Consider the following 17,058-nt stretch of genomic DNA (forward strand, 5'->3'; position numbering starts at 1 on the left):
TGGCAGGGAGTCTGCTGCTCCCTCTGACCCTCCTCCCTCTCATGCTCTCTGTCTCTCATTCTCTCTCTCTCAAATAAATAAAAATAAAATCTTTTAAAAAATAATAATTTACAACACTGGGTACAAAAATATACAAAGGGGAAAAGACAGTCTCTTCAATAAATGGTGCTGGAAAAACTGTCACAGCTACATATAAAAGAATGAAACTAGGCCACTATCTTATATGCACAAAATAACCTAAAATGGATTAAGGACCTGAACATAAAACCTGACACTGTAAAACACCTTAAGAAAATACAGGCAATGATGGGGCACCTGGGTGGCACAATCATTAAGCGTCTGCCTTCAGCTCAGGTCAGGATCCCAAGGTCCTGGGATCGAGCCCTGCGTTAGGCTCCCTGCTCAGCGGGAACCCTGCTTCTCCCTCTCCCACTCCCCCTCCTTGTGTTCCCTCTCTCGCTGTCTGTCAAATAAATAAATAAAATCTTAAAAAAAAAAGAAAGAAAGAAAGAAAGAAAATACAAGCAATGAGTGCCATAAAACATCTATCTTGGAGCCAATTTTTTGGATCTGACACTAAAAGCAAAGGCAACAAAGACAAAAATAAGTAAGTGGGACTACATCAAACTAAAAAGCTTCTGCACAGCAAAGGAAACCATCACCAAAATGAAAAGACAATCTCCTGAATGGGAGAAAATATTTACAAATCATGTATCTAATAAGAGGTTAATATCCAAAATATATAAAGAACTCAACAACTCAATACCAAACAAACAACCCAATTAAAAAATGGACACAAGATCTAAGTAGACATTTTTCTAAAGATAACATACAGATATCCAACAGGTATATGAAAAGGTACTCAACATCAGTAATCATTAAAGAAATGCAAATCAAAACCTCAGTGAGATATCACCTCATGCCTGTGAGAATGGTTATTAGCAAAAAGACAAGAAACAATAACGGTTGGCAAGGATGTGGAGGAAAAGGAACCCTTGTGCACTGCTGGTATGAATGTACACTATGGAAAACAAGACGGAGATTCTTCAAAAAATTAAAAATAGAACTACTGTTTGAACCAGCAATTTGACTTCTGTGTATCTGTCCAAAGCAAACAAAAACACTAACTTGAAAAGGTATTTGTACTCCCATGTTAACTGCAGCATTATTCACAACAGCCAATACACGGAAACAACCTAAGTGTCCATCAATGGTTGAAAAAATAAAATGTGGTATAAATACACAAGGGAATATTATTCAGCCATAAAAATCAAGGAAAACCTGTCATTTGGGACAACATGGATGGACCCTGAGGTCATTATACTAAGTGAAATAAGTCGGCCAGAGAAAGACAGATACCATATGATCTCACTCATGTGGAATCTTAAAAAACAAAACAAAAAACCTAAACTCCTATAGACAAAAAAGACATTAGTGTTTTCCAGAGATGGGGGTGGTGGGAGAAATGGGTGAAGATGATCAAAAGGTAGAAACTTCCATTAAGCGATGCATGGGTGGCTCAGTTGGTTAAGCATCTGCCTTCAGCTCAGGTCATGATCCCAGGGTCCTGGGATGAAGTCCCGCATCGGGGTCCTTGCTCAGTGGGGAGCCTGCTTCTCCCTCTGCCTACTGCTCCCCCTGCTTGTGCTTGCTCTCTTATTTCTCTCTCTCACTCTCTGGCAAATAAATAAAATCTTTAAAATAAAAAAAGAAACTCCCATTTATAAAATAAATAAGTCATAAGGATATAATGTACACCATGATAACTATAGTCAATAATACTGTATTGTATTTCTGAAAGGTGTTAAGAAAATGCATATTAAAAATTCTCATCACAAGAAAAAGTCGTAACCGGTATTAGATGTTAACTAGACATACTGTGGTGATCATTTCACAATATATCATATCATCTTGTTGTACACCTAAAACTAATATAATGTTATATGCCAATTATATCATCTTTTTAAATGTATTAAAATTTTAAAAATAAAAATACCCAAATTTTTGTTAAGCATACATAGAATTATCCTGTCAAAGTGCCATAAAAGTTTTTAATTGTTTCTACTAATTTTTTTCTATCACAAATAATAAACAGTTAACCATCCAAAAATATTTTGCAGATCAGTTATTAGTCTTCATCCCATACTTCGAGAAATACTGGTCTAAGAATAATGCCCCATTAAACTTAGGGAGGAAGCTCATATAATAAATCTGTGGTGAAATAACAGAAACACTGGATATGTTCAAGTCAGAAAGACCTAATGGATATGCACTGTAAGGGATTTAAAACAATGGCTAATGATCACAAGTGTTTCTGTTTTTAAAAAAGCATCACAGAGGTCAGATTAACATGGACAATTTTCTTGATCAGGTATGGAAAGAAATTATTCAATAATTTAGCATCTTTCCTATAAAACTCATGAGACGAGGATACAACCAGCAAGGCTTTTCTGGAAAGCAATTCTCATCCTATCAATTTAGTTTATTTCTATCACAGTCTACATGGTTAAGTTATAGATATAATCCTCATACCCCAATTTTAAAGGGCTCATGATTTTGTGTCCTGTATTCCAAAGCAAGCTAGAAAGTGTGTGTGGGTGTACGTGTGTGTGTGTGTGTGTGTGTAGAAAGCATCTCTCCTTCCTCTTCTTTCTTCCTTTCCTTCTTTCCTTTCCCTTCCTTCTTTCCTTTCCCTTCCTTCCTTTCCTTTCTTTCCTTCCTTTCCTTTCTTTCCTCTTTCCTTCTTTTCTTCCTTCTTTAATCTTAAACACCTCTCTACCACTATCAGGGGCCAATCTCAGTAAGAATGTCAACAGTAAAGCAAACAATCATTGAGCATTTACAATGTGCCAGGCATTCTGCTGAGTATTTTAGGTGCTATGCTAAAGTTAGTTATCCTCCATTTAAAGAATAACTATCACTCAGGTTTTTTTAACTTTTTAAAAAATTTTTATTTATTTATTTGACAGAGAGACAGTGAGAGAGGGAACACAAGCAGGGGGATTGGGAGAAGGAGAAGCAGGCTTCCCGCTGAGCAGGGAGCCTGATGCGGGGCTCGATCCCAGGACCCTGGAATCATGACCTGAGCTGAAGGTAGATGCTTAATGACTGAGCCACCCAGGTGCCCTCACTCAGTTTTTTTATTTAAGTAGAAATAAATTTTAAAATGACATGAAAAAGGGAAAATTGATAGAAATGAATATAAGGGTTTAAAAATATAAGTAATATTACATAGTTTGAAAAAAGCTATCTAGACTAGAGATGCACAAAGTACAGCCCATATGTCACTTGTTTTTGTAGAGCCCACAACTAGAATGGTTTTACATTTTAAATGGTTTGGAAAAAGTCAAAAGAACTTTGGAAAAAGTCAGAATTTTGTGACACATGAAGATTATATGAAATTCAATTTCAATGTCTGCAAATAAAGTTTTATTGGAGCACAGCCATGCTCATTCTTTTCCATATTGTTTATGGCTATTTTCATGCTACAGTGACAGAACTGATTAAATCAGCGCATTACCTGGCTGTTCGGCACACAGCCAATTGTAGTGACATGGTTATAGGTGCACAGCATTTCAAGTGCCACACATATTGCCACACCACAACTTTTAATTTTTATTACCAGTGCATACCCATCTTATCAAAATAAGGAAAGAAAATTGGACTTACAATGTCACACTTTTGAGGCACAGTCGAGTGTGGTTTTGTTATTGAATTAAAAGCAAAGCATTGTGTTTATAATGTAATGATACTATAGCTATGCTCAAAAGAATCCAATATACAGCAATATTACCAAACAAAGGACTCATCGTAGTATCCCCTGCCCACAGGCAAGCAACAGTGAGAAAAAGTAGAAAATTTATAAAGTGTCTCATCATAGGAGAATTTCTTCACTAACAGAAAATAAACATGAAGTATGACCAAAGTAAGTTTCTGAGTGGCTCATTTGTTAACCAAGCAAGGAAAGCCATTCACTGATGGTGAGTTAATTAAACCATGTTTGACTGTAGAAGATGAAGAAATGTGTCCAGAGAAAACAAACTTAAGACTTTTGGCCATTAGGCAAGTACATTTGCTTAAAAAGTTGAGGACACTGGGAGCAACATTAATAGTTTATTTAAAAGCAAGACAAAAAAAGGAAGATGATTTAAAGTGGTTTTCTGTTGTCAACAGATGTACACTGTTCAACTTTTTCTTTTTCTTAATTTGAGGAGTCAATGCCAAGTTTGAAGTAACTGGCGAATTAGCCTCTATGAACAGTCTGTGTAAAACAACTTCAGGTAAGAATATTTTCAAAGTTGAGAAAACTCTAATTCATTTCAACCTAAAGTGGAATCTACTAAGATGTGCATAATCAACTGATTATGATAAATATGTGGAGGGGAAAAAAGACAAATTTACGAAGCTTATAAAAAGGTGTTTAAAAGAGTACCTGGGTGGCTCAGTCGTTAAGCTGCTGCCTTGGACTCAGGTCATGATCCCAGGGTCCTGGGATTGAGCCCTGCATCAGGCTCCCTGCTCCTCGGGGAGCCTGCTTCTCCCTCTCCCTCTGCCTGCTGCTCCCCCTGCTTGAGCTCGCTCTCTCCGTCAAATAAATAAATATTTTTTTTTAAGGTGTTTAAAAAAAGTTAAGGTGTTAAAAAAAAAGTTAAGGTGTTTAAATCTATTATTAAAATAAAATTAATTTAAAAATTTTAGATGTTTAAATATATTACTCAACCAACAGTTACTTTGCAGAAAATATGTAAATACATCATATGTTACTGAACCGAAAATGTCAAAGGTGAACTTCATTCACTCCTGTGAGTTTCACCACTTTCAGTTTTGTGAATTTTTGTCAAAAATAGAAGCTGAATATCCTGACTTGCCCTTCTATCCAGAAGTTCAAAAACTTAGCAGTGGTAAAAGGAGTGGCGTTTTTTTTTAGGTCTATGCTGAGACTGAAATTTTTCTGAATGAGAACCACCACTGACCACTATTATCAAATTGAATGGCTTTTTGAAATCATCTTTTGTTTCAAATTTGATGTTTCTTGATGAACTGAACCTAAAATTACAAGGCAAAACAGTACTATATGTGAAATTTTTACCGAAGTAAAGCTATTAATGTTGTTTGAATTATAAAGTAATGTCAAGTTGGGTTGTCAAGAACTAAAAAAAGAAATGAGATCTGTATTCCCACATAAATCTGAAGTAGATCTGTTTTCTGATCTCAAACTAAGTTCTAGTAAGGGTAACAAAGTCCCAATTTTAGCACTTTGAGTCCCAAATCCTGGGAAACCACTCAGTCCCAGAATATCAGAACAACTGGCCCCCCTAATTCCAGCAGCATTTTTCAGACCTAAACACGAATGCCAAGTAAATGTCCCTATTTCAAAATCCATCAACTGTGCAATTGAGGGGCTTCCCAGAACCAGCAATGATTAATCTGCAATGTAATAACATGCTAAAAGGCCAACATCAAGAGAAGAATCTAACAGAATTCTATAAAATATGATGCTGTTCATAGACTGGTATCAGTATTTGGTAGTACCTACCCGTTTGAAAGGGCATTTTCAAAGGTGAAATATACAAAATATATACCAAGATCAGCATTAACAGAACATTTGCAGTTGAGTTTGATAAAACACTAACTTTGAACCCCAATTAAATGCTATCCCCACATTCCCATTAGATATGTATCACACAAAATACTCAATTGTAATTTAAATTTTATCAATAAAAACTTAATAGAACTTACATAATATCTTCAGTTTTGCCTCTTGGCCTGCAAAGCCTAAAATATTTACTGTCTGGCCCTTTCTTTACCTAATGGGGCCTGTCATCGTGACTAAGACAAATATAGTTAAGAGATGGGGACTGTTACAGTTGACAAGAAACTAAATGAAGCAGTAACCACTGGCTTTTATGAGAAAAATAAACAGCAGTGGTATATATTTAAAAGACTGTAACATACCAGAGTCAGAAGCAATCACTTCATTACACCAATCCCCTTAGATGTCCTTCTAGAATCTAGATCTTAGATCTTAACCCTTCTGTCATGAAAGTTAATTTCCTTTACATGAAAAAATTGGCATGGATTCAAGGAAGATTGATAATGACTAACATGGTGAAACTCAGTGTCTATTTTTAATAGTTTTGAAAAGTTGTTTAGCTTGAAAAATGTCAAGATTACAGACATAACAATTTCTATTTAACACTACACGAAGTACCCTGTGCTGTTTTTAAAGTCTAAGGAAGATTAAAAAACATAAATTCAAGCAGGGTAGGGTTTGTTTTTTGTGTTTAGTTTTGTTTAGTCATAAGAATAATTTATTGACTACTGGGAAGAGAGAATGTTGAACAAGTTTCTAAGAGAGACTTAACTTTTACATTCCTAGAGATCTTCAAGAGAATAACCATCTTACTGTAGGATTTATACTTTTATCTACCTAAAGGCAAGGGCCATCTACTATCTTAAAAATTCAGATGTCCTATGAAAGCATTACAATCCAGATTTCACAGCATGATTCCATATCATAAGTGTTATGCAATTTTTGAACTATATAGCTAAACAAAGCATCCCAGTCTATACAAAAATATCCCAAAATAGCAAGTAATTTTGAGTTAATGACAGACAAGTAACATGTATTTTTATAGAAGCACAATTGTCATCAAGGCATTTCTTGGTGCTAAGACTACAGGGAGGAATATAAGATGCTGCTGATAAGCTTTAGAAAACAATCTACTTGGGAAGGTAGACTAAATAAATAAAGGAAGTAAATAATAAGTTAACATAAGCATAGTGCCAAATGAGTGGTATATGCATGCAAGCACTAAGTGCTATAAGAGAAACACGTAACTGGTACTTATAAATACCCACCAGTTATACGCAATTACTTGTTTCAAGGATGAGAATATGTAAATTAATGTCTACCTAGTATCTATCAATAATGAGAAATTAGACTGTAGCACTATCACATAGCTTTTCTCTCAGCCTAATAGCATATAAATTTAAGCAAAGATGTCTCTTTTAAAAGCATCATTTGATATACTAAACCAGGGCTAGCAGATAATTTGTTGCTATGAGAGCAAATAACCCACAATCAAATACAGTATTCTTTCCCATTGAGAAGAAAAAAAAAAAAAAAAGGCCTTATAAAAGTTCTCAGCACAATTCTGTAGGTAACCACCACTTATCAACTAGAATTGGCACTTAGATGAAACTTACTTGCCATGCAAGTTTTAAGGTATCATTTTAAGAACAGAAGGAGCAATGTAGGCATAGTCTACTCATTTGGCTTCAGTGAAGATATGAGCCCTAAAGGTTATGTATGAGAATCACTGGTACTTTCATACTTTTTGAGTTTTGGCTATTGCTGTCTCTTCAGTTTTCAGTATTTCAACTTGTTTAAATTAGGATTATTTTAAGTATTTCTCTTTCTACTAAGGCTATATTAAAAGGTTCTGTTAAGATAATTAATGTTGTGATATTTTATTTTTAAAGGAGAAATGAGAGAAGACTGCATAGAACAGGTAAAACACTTCCTCTTAATGTTTATTACACAATTAAACTCCAAGAGAAAAGCATAGTATATGTGATTATTGTGAACTCAGAAAAAGATGCCTACTGGTATACATTACCTGGAAAACATTTTTCTAAATAACTATTCAGCTTTTCAGTATTCCAAGGTTATAATATTAGTTATTTTTGAAAAATAAAATTGTACATAATGGAATATGTACAAATGAAATTACATATGTGGAATTTGCTTCGTAATAATCCAGTGGGGAGAAAGAAGGAGGGATATACATGAATTTAAGTTACCATGAGTTGATAATTGATGAAGATGGGTGATGGGTAAAATAGCAGTTTACATAAACCATTTTCTCTACTCTATGTTTGAAACTATCCAAAATTAAAAGTTTATTTTTTATTTAAATTTTACTTAGTTAACATACAGTGCAATATTGGTTTCTGGAGTAGAATTCAGTGATTAATCACTTACATACAACACCCAGTGCTCACCACAACAAGTGTCCTCTTTAATACCCATCACCCATCTGGCCCATTTCCCCCCCCTTTTATCAACCCTCAGTTTGTTCTCTATCGTTAAGAGTTTCTTATGGCTTGTTTCCCTCTCTCCTTTTGTTTTCCCCCCCTTCCCTTATGTTCATCTGTTTTCTGCCTTAAATTTCACATGAATGAGATCACATGGTATTTGTCTTTGTCTGACTTATTTTAGCATAATACACTTTAGCTCCATCCATATAGTTGCAAATGCCAAGATTTCACCAAAATTAAGTTTAAAGATAAAAGGTTTATAAAAGTGACAAGTCCATCCAATTCATTTTTACTATTTTTATGTATAATTTTTATAAGTAATGCATGTGGGGACCGTCTCCATATTCTGCCATTAACATATCTAAGTTCATTTTGAGGAAGTATCCATGCCCTATTATACCAATTTCAAAAAGGTTATGTGTCAGAGAAGATCTCATAATTTTATTAAAAATTCACAGTGGATTACAGATTCATTATGAAACTCTTCTTGGCTCACAGCCTTACAATAGGGATTGGACTGGACTGGGGCCATGGGCCATAGGCCATAGTTTTCTGATCCCTGGTTTAAAGTAATGAGTTGGTGGCCCAACAACCTCCATACACCCAATAAAAAAGAGAAAGAGGGAAATTAAAATCTAAGAACTCATGGATTTTTAGGTGCTTGATGTGTCTCAATCCCCTGTAGTCATTATCAGTTTTGATGTGCCAATTGTCTCCATGTTGGCTCCTTTGTCCTTTGATATGGACTAATTCGGCTTTGGCAGCTGCTTTACTTTTATGATACAAGATGTCCCAGACTCATATATTCCCTGCTTTAAATGTGGAACCTACTATTTCTCCATTTCTATTATTTTCTCTAGAGTTTTTAACTTTTAGACTTCTTCAGTGAATACAAATAAAACTTTTTTCTTTTAATAAATATGTAACTGATGTTTCCAATTTAAAATTAAGATAAAAGTTTTATTTCATTTCCTTGTGTTTTGTCTTGTAGCTCTTTATATCTTAATATCTTAAAGATATTAAAATTTTTTTACTTTTAACTAAACATCTCTTAACTGAAACTACTTCCACTTAGTCACCAATGACCTCCAAATTGCCAAACCAATTATTACTATTTAACTCATCAGAACTTTCTATACTAACACTACTGACTACGCTCTTCATCTTGAAACATTCAGTTTCCATTACACCACACTCAATTAGTTCTTCTACCTTGCTATTTCGTTTCTATCTCCTTCTCTGGCTTTTTACTTGCCTTTAGCCTTTTCTTCTTCTTTTTTTTTTAGTTTTTTTTTAATTTTATTTTATTATGTCATGTTTATCACCATACATTACATCATTAGTTTTTGATGTAGTGTTCCATGATTCATTGTTTGCATATAACACCCAGTGCTCCATTCAGTATGTGCCCTCTTTAATACCCATCACCAGGCTAACCCATCCCCCCACCCCCCTCCCCTCTAGAACGCTCAGTTTGTTTCTCAGAGTCCATAGTCTCTCATGGTTCATCTCCCCCTCTGATTTCCACCCCCTTCATTTTTCTTCTTTAACAATTCTATACTATTATCCCTTGACGTTTTTATCAACTCTCAGGAATCAATAGCAGAGAGCCATAATTGCTGTATCCAGCCCAGACTCCATCCCAAGTTTCAGACTGATATATCCTATTCCTGCAGAGCCACTGCCAGACTGTTAGTTGTCCCTTCTGTGAAGTTCCATAGCATCCTGTGCTTCTCCTACCACCATAAATGTCACTTTTTATTATACCTTCTCATTTAATTCTCTCTCCCACTATACGATAAGGTTCTTAAAGGCAATATTTGTGTCCCTTTTGCCCACCATCTTATTAGCAGCAGGTATGGAATTCTGTAGTAGTATTTGTCAAATACCGTTAAATACAAATGAATGAATAAATATCGCTTTGAGTAGATAATATCTGTTAAAAGAAAAATTTCTACAATTTACTGACCTAGTAAGCTTTTATTTAAATGATTCATGAATCAAGCAGCATCCAATCTGGCAGACAGAAAGGAAGTCCAGGGGCGCCTGGGTGGCTCAGTTGGTCAAGCATCTGCCTTCAGCTCAGGTCCTGATCTCAGGGTCCTGGGATTGAGTCCCATATTGGGCTCCCTGCTTCTCCCTCTGCCTCTCTCTCTCTGTCTCTCTGAATAAATAAATAAAATCTTAAAAAAAAAAAAGAAAGGAAGTCCAAAAAACTGTACAAGGCAAGAGATTCTTTTAAATTAATTTATTTCAGAGAGAGAGAGAGTGAGCATGAGTAGGGGGAGGGGCAGAGGGAGAGAATCTTCAAACAGACTCTCCTATGAGTGCTGAGCCTGACTCAGGGCTCAATCCCAGGACCCATGAGATCACAACCTGAGCTGAAACCCAGTCGAACATTCAACTGACTGAGCCACCTAGGTGCCTCAAGGCAAGAGATATTTACAGCATAAAGAGAACAGGAACAAGGAAGTTATTCTGGGCATTTGCTAATTGGTTAAAGCAGGGTTACTTTCCTTATATGAAGCAAAGGGAAATTTTGGGGCAGGGTTAGGTAACTTGTGTAAGTAGGCAAGCACTAACTAGTTGACCTAGGCCTTCCTTTTCTGGGAAGGCCACGCATAGAAACTTAGGTTCTGCTTTGCTGATGTGGGGTTTAGCATGAATGATTTCATCCATGGTTATTTTAACATTATCTGAAACCCAAACTCACTGTTTTACCCTCCAGACCCAAACCTGCTCCTTCTCTTATATGGTATTTGTCACTCTTGATTCCCTATAACCTACTCACAACTAATAAAACAAATCTATTCTATTAATTATTGCTCTATTGATTATTGCTCCTACATATTTCTAGAATCTAGCCCTGCTATAATTCAGGTTTTAATCATCTTCATCTGGAATACTACTTCCTAATTACTATCCTCATCTTTAGTCTATCCCCATCACTGCCACCCCTACCTCAAATCTTGCCTCCACAAAGCTGTGAGAGTGATCTACCTATCATTCCCCTGCCTAAAATGCCATAGGATAAAGTCTAAGCTTTTTATTATGGTATATAAAACTCTCCATTACCTAATAATGCCTTTCTCTCCAATTTCATCTCCTGCTACTCACCACCTAAGAGTGTCTGAGTCATTTCACTATCATATAATCCTAATGCCAGTTATAGCACTTTGGCATACTGTAGGTGTCAATAATTGTTGACTGTACCAAACTAGACCTATGTAGACTTAAGTACCTTATCATTAACACTATTTTTTCCAACTTTTTATTATGCAAAATTTCAAATATACAAAAAAGTTGTAAGAATTGTACAGTAAACATCCACATAACCATTACCTAGATTTTACAATTGTTTTACAGTAATTGCTTTATCATGTATCTATCAACAAATCCTTCTATCAATCCATTTTATATTCTGATAAATTTAAAGTAGCAGACATCCATACACTTCACCCCTTTAAACCACTTTAGCATGCATAGCATTAACTACAGTTTAATATTTGTTTACAATATTCCCCTCCCTCCCAAATATACGTACAATGAAACACACAGATCTTAAGTGTTCCATTATATTAGTGTGTCTGTGTCTTATACCTAACAATATGGGGTGCCTGGGTGACTCGGTCGGTTAAACAGCCAACTCTTGATTTTGGCTCAAGTCATCTCAGGGTGGTGAGATCAAGCCCCGCATCAGGCTCTGTGCTCAGCAGGGAGTCTGCTTGAGTTTCTCTCCCTCTCCTTTTGCCCTTCCCCCTGCTTGTGTGCTCTAAAATAAATAAATCTTTAAAAAAATATAACATATATTCACCCATATTATTATAAATTATTTATCTATCTATCTCCATCAATCCCCAGAGAACTTTTACCCAAACACTTTTATTAAAGTTCATATTCTGCTCAGGCCTAAAGCTATTTTCTGGTTAAAGTAAGGAGTGGCACTATATTTAATCCTTGCTTATTTTAACCATAATTTAGCTTTAGGCCTCATCAGAATATGGACTTCAATTCTAAGAAAATTCTAAGAAAAATCTGCTGGGTCATATATAGAGAGATCCAGAGTGTAAAGTTTTCTGATGCTTTGAATTAGCTGGCTGTCAAAACCTTTATTACTACAGTAGCTACATTTTTCTCAAATAGTATATATTAGTGCCTATTTATAACTTCTCAAGAAAAAGTTTGTTCTTCAGATTTCCCTGTTCACACTCTCTTTTGTGAAAAACCTGAAAAAGGAATTATGTTCCACGTCTTAACTTGAAGTAACTACCATCTGAAGAACAATTATATTAGTCTTTCTGAAAACAAAAAAATGCTGACAATTTTTACCCTGCAAGAAGGCAGTTCCACAACTGCTTAACCCCTACTCATTTCTAAAGTTTAAGACCATCTTCACAGTTATCTTACTAACCTCAGATGCCCTGCAATTTAGTAGACTGTTCCTTGATATAGTACACTTTAAGATTCTTACCCACTTTCTCCAGAACCATTTTAAAAAACACCTTAGCTGAGATACAGTTAAGAGTCAACCATGGTGAAGAAAAAACAAATTAGAAAATTAATGAATGGTTAAAATGGCAAATTTTATGTAATGCATATTTCACCACAATAAAAAAAATAAAGAAATTGGGCGCCTGGGTGGCTCAGTTGGTTAAGCGACTGCCTTCGGCTCAGGTCATGATCCTGGAGTCCCAGGATCGAGTCCCGCATCAGACTTCCTGCTCGGCAGGGAGTCTGCTTCTCCCTCTGACCCTCCCCCTTCTCATGTGCTCTCTCTCATTCTCTCTCTCTCAAATAAATAAATAAAATCTTTAAAAAAAAAAAGAAAGAAAGAAAGAAAACCCATAGAGATCTAGCTGGCTCCTGGGAAGACTTTGGGAAGGATTTGTACTGACAAAAGCTGATCAAAAGAATTTGAGTTCTCCATTAAACTTTAATAGACAAATTTGTAAGAGGTTAACTTGGGCTTGCACGTTGGAATACATTTCTAGGATGGAGCATACCTCTTGTTCCCTACCACTGACTTCAGTCATAGACAAATAGGTAATAAACCATATAGTCATGTACCTATATTGTCTGGCCTGTACTACTCATTGGCATACTGTCTGGAAAAAATCTTAGACTTGGAAATGCCAGAAACTCATTCTTTAAATGTGGAATTATGACAGATATACCAATCTGCTGTTTATATTGCTCTTTTGGCCCTTCTATCATCCAGGAAGGTTGATTCCAGCCAGAAGAGAGCAGTACAAACAGTACAGAGAGTGCATTTGTGTGTGTCTCTATAATGTCAATATGTAAATATTGGGGAAATACACACACACACACTTACATATACATTTATATGTAATATAAACATATATACATACATACATATATTCATATACTTACACATGTATATTTATATGTAATATATACATATATTTACATATAATATACATACATATGTATATATACATATATATTTACACATATATATCAATGTATTTACATACTGACAATTATCCACTTTAATAAAAAGCATCTTATATAACTGAAGTTTAAGTATGCAATTTCTAAAAGTGTGATAAAAGCAATTTTGATTTTCATTGATACTATCATAAAGCTTATTAATCTACTTGATGGGTAACAACATCTTCAAATATTTGTTGAGATATGATAAGTGCTAAACTATTCTCATATCTTTCCTCCAAAGAAAAATTTTTTAAAAATGTTTTTAAGTGTATCAACATATTACCTAAAGAGGAGAGTTAGATAAACTATTACGTAGAAAACAAAAGTGCCAACACAGCCCTAATACAGTGATCATTCTTCATAGATATAAATCTATTTATCTTAGTATTTATGACCTATCTACTTTCTGAAAGATTTGGGGCAGAGTTCACAAAATTATTTATATAATTACATAAAGCAAAATACCTAAAATACCTATAATACCATTACACAAAGCAAAAATCAATTAAAACTTGCAAAGTAAGAGATGTTGTTGAATATGTGGGCTGTTATATATAAATTAAAACAGAGTTTAACTCAATTTGGGGAGGCTAAGGCAAAAAAGGGAAATAGGTTTACTTTGGGAGATACCATGGTATAATAGAAAGAATGCAAAACAAACCGAGGGTCACTGGAGGGGATGTGGGTGGGGAGATGGGGTAACTGGGTGATGGGCATTAAGAAGGGTACTTGATGTAATGAGCACTGAGTGTTATATGCAACTGATGAATCACTAAATTCTACCCCTGAAACAAATTCTATACTATGTGTTAACTAAACTGAATTTTTAAGAAATTAAAAAAAAAAAAATGCAGGATTAATAGGGAAACTATCTCAGTTCCAGTTTTGTTCCACTACTTCCTCAGAGCCGCACCTCTTTATACCTATTTTCTAAACTGTAAAATGGGAATAGTTATATTTAATAACATCACAGGACTGCTATGTAAAATTAGGTAATGTGAAAGCATTTTATAAACTCCAAAACACCATTCATTATTATTGTCTTTACTGACTTAATAGTTTAAAGTATGCACATAGTAAATTCAACTGGATGGAAATGTTCTTCCAGCACTAGGAACACACTAAAGAATGTCTGTATTAGAAAACTAAACATGTCTTCAAGTAGAGCTTTGAAAAAGAAATCCTATTCACATACATATTTTCATTATAAGCCTTGTATAAAAGCTGGAATTATACTGAACCACAATTCAGTGAAGGCAGTTCTGTGGAAAGATGAGAGGACAAGCTCCAAGTACATTCCTTTCTGATGGTTTACTTAACAGAGCAAGTTGGAAAATTAGATAGTTAGCTTATCTATTAGCCTGTCTCTCATAAGTATCAGAAGCCTCAAGCGAGCCTTTGGTAACTGCTAGATTGTAGTCAATTTAAGATTTCATTTTCTAGAAAAAGCATCAAGCACCACAACTCTGGAATACTGATTAAAAAAAAAAATCCCTGTATGATCCAAATATGCAAGAAGCAGAGTTAACAGTCAATAGTGAAACTTGAGTAACTGGACAACTTGACTGCACAAGAAAGCATCTTGTGGGGGTACCTGGGTGACTCAATCGGTTAAGCCTCTGACTGGGTTTCAGCTCAGGTCATGATCTCATGGGTAGTGGGATCGAGCCCTGCATGGAGGCAGGGGGTGGTCCATGCTCAATAGGGAGTCTGCTTGAAGATTCTGTCCCTCTCCCTCCCCCCCTCCCCCCCCACACGTGTGCACTGTCTCTCTCTAAAATAAATAAATCTTTAAAAAAAAAGAAAGAAAGAAAGAAAGAAAAGAAAGCATCTCCTGTCACACAGGGGTGGGCTACTGGCATGCCTATAAACAAGAGCTTTAAATGACAAGTATAGGCAATCATAAGAGCAAATCATAAAGTAGACTGTGAAACACATGTTCCCTGTTACTACATAAAGAAGCTGTAGTGGAAAAAAGCACTTCACAGAGATATAACAAAATTCTAATCCCAGTTCTGCCGCTATATGAGTAACTTTGGATAAAACACTTAACCTGTATGAGCCTTGGTTTCCTCATCTGTAAAATGAAAGGACTGCAAATTAGGAGACTTTCTTCTATCTCTAAAATAGTATACTTCTAAGGGCGCCTGGGTGGCTCAGTCGGTTAAGCGTCTGCCTTCGGCTCAGGTCATGATCCCAGGGTCCTGGGATCGAGCCCCTCATCGGGCTCCCTGTTCGGAGGGAAGCCTGCTTCTCCTTCTCCCTCTCCCACTCCCCCTGCTTGTGTTCCCTCTCTCGCTGTGTCTCTGTCAAATAAATCAATAAAATCTTAAAAAAAAAAATGGTATACTTCTAGGATTTAATTACTGTTGAACCAAATCAGAAATGTTGAATGAGACCATGAGGGGAAACAATATAAAATAATGAGATGATCGCTTAGTATTAAAAAAAAAAAAAATCTGTATTAAGTGAGGAACAGGTCAAAATCCAATTTGTGGCAAAGCAAAGCTTAACTTGTCTACAGAACAAGTTGTCTACAGAATTTGACTTATGGAAGTCTATGTACATTTAAAAGAGAGTGACCTGCTATCACCCAACATTAGGTAACAGCAAAAGGGTGTGGCTTAGAAAAATGTGCATTTATTTATTTCAACTATATGTTGAAATCAAATGAGGGTCTGGGGAAAACCCTTTTGTTGCAGTAAATTATTACAGGAATTAACATGTAACTATTCAGTCAAGGGTGAGCACAATTTCAGCACATAGTAAGATGAAGATCATCCTCCACTGAAACCATACTTCCTATTACCAAACAAAATCACCTCCTCCCAAGCCAGGAAAGAAACAAAGCAAAACTAACAATTCTACAGTGTTTACCCAGAGGCCTAAAATTTCATAAGCTTTGCTCCAATAATTCTATTCTGCAACTCCATACCAAGGAAATAATCCTGAACACAGAAAAAAAACCCATGCCTAATAAGGTCTATCACAAAAAAAAACACCAAAAAAACAAAAAACGGAATGTCTATCACTGAGTTATTTTAAAAAAAAAAAAAAGAGGAAATTAGGAATATAAATTTAACCAAAAAAATAAGGAATGGTTAAATAAAGCTATAGTATTTAATGGAATAAAATTTAGCCATTAAAAACAGACTGTTGGAGCATTAAAAAAAGTGTTCAAAGTGAGGCAAAACCCTCTAAAACATACAGATTTGTATATATAATATGATTTAAACTATATTTTAAAAAATAAAACATGTGGGGGGAAAAGACTGAAGCAGACACATGGTAAACCAGTTTTATATGACTGGTGAGAATATGGGTAAATTTTTATACTTTTCTGTGTTCCAAATTCTATTTAATGAATATACTTTATTTTAAATAATAAATGAGTATATAAAACAATTATTTCATTAATCATCAAAATATTCTTCTAAGTTAAATAAGGTACAAGTCAATGTTATTTAGCATGGAACACATTATCATGGAAATCCTGGAAATGCCCTGAAATCATTCTTTTAAAAATAGGCTGAATTTTTAAGAAAACTCTTCAAAGTTTTT

At 35.1% G+C, this 17,058-nt stretch overlaps 1 protein-coding gene across 19 annotated transcripts in view; it reads left to right on the forward strand.

Annotated features, from left to right (window-relative positions):
• Nucleotides 1-17,058, forward strand: part of WDPCP (WD repeat containing planar cell polarity effector) — a 482,659-nt gene that overhangs the window by 440,826 nt on the left and 24,775 nt on the right. For 9 of the 19 annotated variants that reach the window (XR_010405668.1, XR_010405667.1, XM_064572438.1 and 6 more), the window contains 2 exons: nt 4,212-4,280; nt 7,486-7,514. The exons of 2 other annotated variants lie outside the window; for them this stretch is intronic. Coding sequence is in view for 12 of the 17 variants with exons in the window: in XM_064572438.1 (XP_064428508.1) it covers nt 4,212-4,280; nt 7,486-7,514 (98 nt within the window). In the remaining 5 variants the exon portion in view is untranslated. Of the gene's footprint in view, nt 1-4,173; nt 4,281-7,485; nt 7,516-17,058 lie in introns of those variants that run through there. 8 more of the 19 variants (XR_010405669.1, XM_064572441.1, XM_064572444.1 and 5 more) reach the window with 3 other exon arrangements.

Source organism: Mirounga angustirostris, unplaced genomic scaffold (genome assembly GCF_029215605.1).
Source record: "Mirounga angustirostris isolate CCGP_5_RB_7025 unplaced genomic scaffold, mMirAng1.0.hap1 SCAF_10, whole genome shotgun sequence".
Classification (NCBI taxonomy): domain Eukaryota; kingdom Metazoa; phylum Chordata; class Mammalia; order Carnivora; family Phocidae; genus Mirounga; species Mirounga angustirostris.